The 5,222-nt window shown below is 29.4% G+C and overlaps 1 protein-coding gene across 1 annotated transcript; it reads right to left on the bottom strand.

The window, feature by feature from the left end:
* Window positions 1-216: 216 nt before the first annotated feature.
* Window positions 217-2,897, bottom strand: LOC111991830 (2-oxoglutarate-dependent dioxygenase 19). The gene is made up of 4 exons (XM_024023639.2): window positions 2,616-2,897; window positions 2,292-2,527; window positions 1,677-2,004; window positions 217-471 (listed from the first exon to the last, which is right to left on the bottom strand). The coding sequence occupies exons 1-4, from the start codon at window positions 2,895-2,897 to the stop codon at window positions 217-219; spliced, it is 1,101 nt and encodes a 366-aa protein (XP_023879407.1).
* Between the last annotated feature and the right edge of the window lie 2,325 nt (window positions 2,898-5,222).

The raw sequence follows: 5,222 nt of genomic DNA, 5'->3' as shown, positions 1-5,222 counted from the left end.
TGCTAAGCTGAAATAGCTTAGAAGAAATTTTACCATAAAAATATAGGAATTCAAAATTGGTGTCTCCATAAAATTTTAAGGACGAAATTGTAATTTAATTAATTTAAGAGAGAGAGAGAGAGAGAGAGAGAGAAAGAGAGATTGAATTTAAACCAAATTTGACAGCATTTATTTAAACTAAATTGAGAAATTGGTTTTGTAAACCAATCAACTAGCTTAGAATGCTTTGCATTGTTCACTATTCAACCGAAATTTAGATCTCAGCTTGCCAGTTTGCTGCAATTCCAAAAATTTTCTATACGTCATTTCAACATACGCTGGGGGATGACTTTCATTGTCCGCTAACTCTGGTGCTGGCCTTATAACTGTGTCTAGTGATGGTCCATGTGCCAGAGCTATAGACATCCTTGTAGCTTTGTTATTTACAAGGGCCCGGTGTGCAATACTCTTGTACTTGCCATTGCTCAAAATCTTGCAGGGAAACATTATATTTAGAAAATTTTGATTAATTCAAAACAAATTTCATTTAGTTAAATATTCATTAGACTTGTATGTCAAGAACATGATAAGTGAAAAACATAAAGCCAATGATATTTAAATAAAAAATTTAAATAATTACACACACATAAAGAAAAAAGAAAACAACCTACCCTAATTAGTTTATTCGCTTCATTGTTACGACTCTTCCTTTTGGGTATTTAGACAATTGCTCTATGTCCCAAATGGAAGAAAACCATATAATATCAATTCTGTGCGTTCTTAGTCCTTATAAAAAAAAAAAAAAGTTTTTCTAAAAAGTTCAAATTTGGCTGAAAGTAGGAAAAAAAAAAAAAACCCCTCTCTCTCTCTCTCTCTCTCTCTCTAAAAGCAACATTTGTTATCAAGTCATCATCAAAGCACTATTTTTCTCTCTTACCTTTAAACTTATTCTCACATGTCACTTGTCACATTTAACATAAATAAGTTTAGGGTAATTTCTAATTTCCATTATGAAATTTGGTTTAAGTTTGATTATGTAATCCTTCAAATTTTACGGTTTTTTTTTATTTAATCATTGAAATTATACAAAGTGGACAATTTTGTTTCTTCATTTATTTTTCTGCTTACGTGACTAATGGAAAGTTGAGAACCCATATTTACAAGACTAAAATCGAACCAACCACATGTTTAAGAGTGCACAAATTAAGTAACAAAATTTAACAAATTTACGACCCCCACCACTCTCTTTTTCTAAATATTCAAGGATCAAATTCGAACTTTTGAACAACCAAAATTGTACTAATCCTAAATTGTTGAGACCAAAAATATAATTATTCATTTGTTTATTTCATTTTTTTTTTTGGTATGTAATGGACTCATATAAAATTGATCTAAAAAAATCTTTTATTAATTTGATTATAAGTGAATCATCTTTACTTATTAATGTTAAGGCTATTGCATGATTAATACTATTAGCAATAAGCCAATTTTTTATTTTTTATTTTTATTTTTTTTTGATGTGAATGACAAATATTTTATCACCTTAAGCCTAAAATTGTGTATCAGACCGATCTTACTAGTTAACTTTAGCTGGCACAGTTGCTTAACAGAAAAAAGTAATTGAGAAAGATAATGAGGAGATGAATAACCCATGGGGACAAGTAAAAATGGAGTTCCAGAAGCATGACAAAATGTACCTCCAAGTGATCAGCAACTTGTACAAAGAGTGCATTGGGATTGATATTTACATTAAACCATTTTTCTTTATGCTTTACTTGAAGGCCAGAGACGCCATTGTTTACCAAAATGGTTAACAGACCATGGTCATAGTGAGAGGGGATGCCAATTGCTTTCTCTGGCTCTGGACAAGCTGGATAATAGTTAGCGGCGAGAAGTTGTAAACCCAACTCGAAATTGGCGGCCTTGTCTATGTAGCTCTCTTCTAACCCCAAGCTCTTTGAAATAGCTTTCAGTAATACTGTTACTACTTCCCGGTTTCTTTTGCTGAACTCCAATGCAATCTCACTGTGTCAACAAAAACATAAATAAACCATTCATTATGAATTGCATGGGCCATGACCTGATTCTTAAAATTGAAATTTTAATAGAAAAATAAATTTATCATAATTAAAAGAAGGAAAATTTTTAGTTTACATTGTATTAAGCAATGTAAGATTTACATTGTAGATTGAGCAAATTGCATACAATGTTGTATATATTTGCAAAAAGTTCTTAATACATTACAACTGGATTTTTATTCATAATATGTGATATGATTTAGGATGTTAAATCTGAAATGAAAAGAAATGTACCTGAACCCCGCAGGTTTGTTGGGTGAATGAAATTCAGGATGCGCGACGCACTTGAGAAAATCTCTCCATAAGTTTTCTTTATTTATTGAAGGATTAAAGCCTGTACCACACCTGATTGGTTCCATGACATGGTTTCCTTGAAACTCTTTCTTCTCCTCCTCCGGCAAGTCGAAAAATTCTTGAAACGACGCTATCATTGCCTTTGTCAGGCTCTCCGACACACCATGATTAATCACCTAAGACCCTCATCAAATCTTAGTTACATGCAAAAACTGTACGTAAAACAAATTTTAATTATATGCATATAGTATAAACTGTACGTACCATGAAGCAGCCCCAGTCTGAGCAGGCTTTGTTGAGTTGATGGATGACTTGGGACTGTTCTTCAGGGGTACTAGAAACAAGAAGAGAGATGTCGATAATGGGGATTGAATAATCTGGATCATCGGATATTGGTTCATCATGGAGATTATGAGTGAAGGTGTAAAACGAAGGGAGGGAGGAGAAGTCAGTTGATTCAACTAGTGCTTTCACACTTGTTATCTTAGGTGGATGAACAGGTGATGCCTTCAAGGTTTTGGTATCAAGTGAAATTGCTGAAGCCATGGATGGGGAGAACACAAGAAAGAGAGAGAACTATAGCTGAGTAGCTGTGGGCAATATTGTTATGTTACGTATAAGCTATAACCATGTTAATTTATACATACCTATATGCTTACCTAGTGGCTGTTGAAAATATAATGATAATCTATAATAACTAGTCGCTAACTCATGCTATATACGGGAATCTACCTATTTGTGAGGTAGACTAAAATAATTTTATAAAATCTTAAATTGATTAAGAAACTACATTATTGCATGATTTGCTCTTGTATGACTTCAATTTGTGTTACAATTTGATGAAGAAGCCATTACTTGAACGTGCAATGGCTTATTCAAAATTTCAGATATTAAAACTTCTAATGAAAGACCAAAAAAATTAAAGAATTAGATGATAAACTACTTAGAAATTATTGAAACAAAAAAAAAGTATATATATATATATATATAACTAAACAATAGAGAAATATAAGAGAAATATAAGTTATATTCAAAAGAATAATCTATGGCTATAACTATTGAAAGGAATTAAAAGATTTAGAACCTACAAACTAAAGACAATCTATATGTGTGTGTGTGTGTGTGTGTGTGCCATTATACAACAAAGAAATATAAGAGAAAGATGTGTTACAATTAAAAGAATAATTCAAACGTTAAAACTTTTGAAAGACTAAAAAATATTAAAGAATCAGAAGGTTTACTTCCTATAAATTTTCGAAACAAAACCAAATGTATATGATTACACAATAGAGAAAGATAAAAGAAAAAGTGTTTACCTTCAAAAGAATAATATATGGTATAGTCATTGAAATCAGCTAAATATGTTTAAATATTGCAAAAATTAACACAAATTCAGATGTTAAAACTTCCAAAATGCCAAAAAATATATATACACAATTAAAGAATAAGTTATTGAAACAATTCAAAAAATATATATGACTACTTAATAGAGAAATATAAGAAAAAGAAAAAAGTACATGAACCCATAAAACAATAAGTTTTAAAATTTAACGGATCTAAATTTTAAACGTTGAAAAAAAACATTGATTCTATAATTATTTAAACAATAAAATTGTAATATTAAAAGAAAAAAAAAAGAAAATTAAAATAATACCTATCATGCTTCAAGCGGTCCTTTTTATTTTAATTTTTTTCAACCCTCTTTAATTGGCCGGCTCAATATTTTTCAAAAAATTCAAATTAAATAAAAACCAAAAAGTCAAAAACAATAAAAGTATTGGCAAAGGAAATACTCTACGTGGCCAAGAAGCACACCGTTTTTCCTCTTGTGTACATAGTTTATTCATTGGAAAAGAGGAAGTCAAAACTCCTATATATATGTGTATGTGTGTGTGTGCGCGCACGCGCACACACACGTGACTACACATATAGAGAAATATAAGAAAAAGATATCTTACCATAAAAAAGAATAATTCAAATGTTAAAACTTTTGAAAGAATAAAAAATATTAAAGAATTATAAGATTTACTTCCTATAAATTTTTGAAACAAAACAAAATGTATATGATTACACAATAGAGAAATATAAAAGAAAAAGTGATTACCTTCAAAAGAATAATACATGATATAGTCATTGAAATTAGCCATAAAACTAACACAAATTCAGACGTTAAAACTTCCAAAATGCCAAAAGATATATATAATTAAATAATAAGTTATAGAAACAATTCAAAAATATATGACTATTCAAAAGAGAAAAAAGTACATGAACCCATAAAACAATAAGTTTTAAATTTTAACTGGTCCAAACTTTAAACGATGAAAAAAAAATCATCAATTCTATAATTATTTAAACAATAATATTGTAATCATTAAAGAAAAGAAAAAAGAAAAGAAAATTACAATAATACCTATCAAGCTTCACGCGGTCCTTTTTATTTTAATTTTTTTCAACCCTATTTAATTTGCCGGCTCAGTATTTTCTAATAATTCAAATAAAATAAAAACCAAAAAGTCAAAAACAATAAAAGTATTGGAAAAGGAAATACTCTACGTGGCCAAGAAGCACACTGCCTTTCCTCTTGTGTACATAGTTTATTCATGGAAAAGAGGATGACAAAACTCCTATATATATGTGTGTGTGTGTATGCGCGCAAGCGCATGTGACTGCAAAACAAAGAAATATAAGAGAAAAATGTGTTACCATCAAAAGAATAATTCAAATGTTAAACCTTTTGAAAGACTAAAAAATATTAAAGAATCATAAGATTTTCTCCCTATAAATTTTTGAAAAAAAACCAAATGTATATGATTACACATTAGAGAAATATAAAAGAAAAAGTGATTATCTTCAAAAGAATAATACATGGTA

Source organism: Quercus suber, unplaced genomic scaffold (assembly GCF_002906115.3).
Source record: "Quercus suber isolate HL8 unplaced genomic scaffold, Cork oak 2.0 scaffold_567, whole genome shotgun sequence".
Taxonomy (NCBI): Eukaryota; Viridiplantae; Streptophyta; class Magnoliopsida; order Fagales; family Fagaceae; genus Quercus; species Quercus suber.
This window is presented reverse-complemented; position numbering and strand designations above follow the sequence as displayed.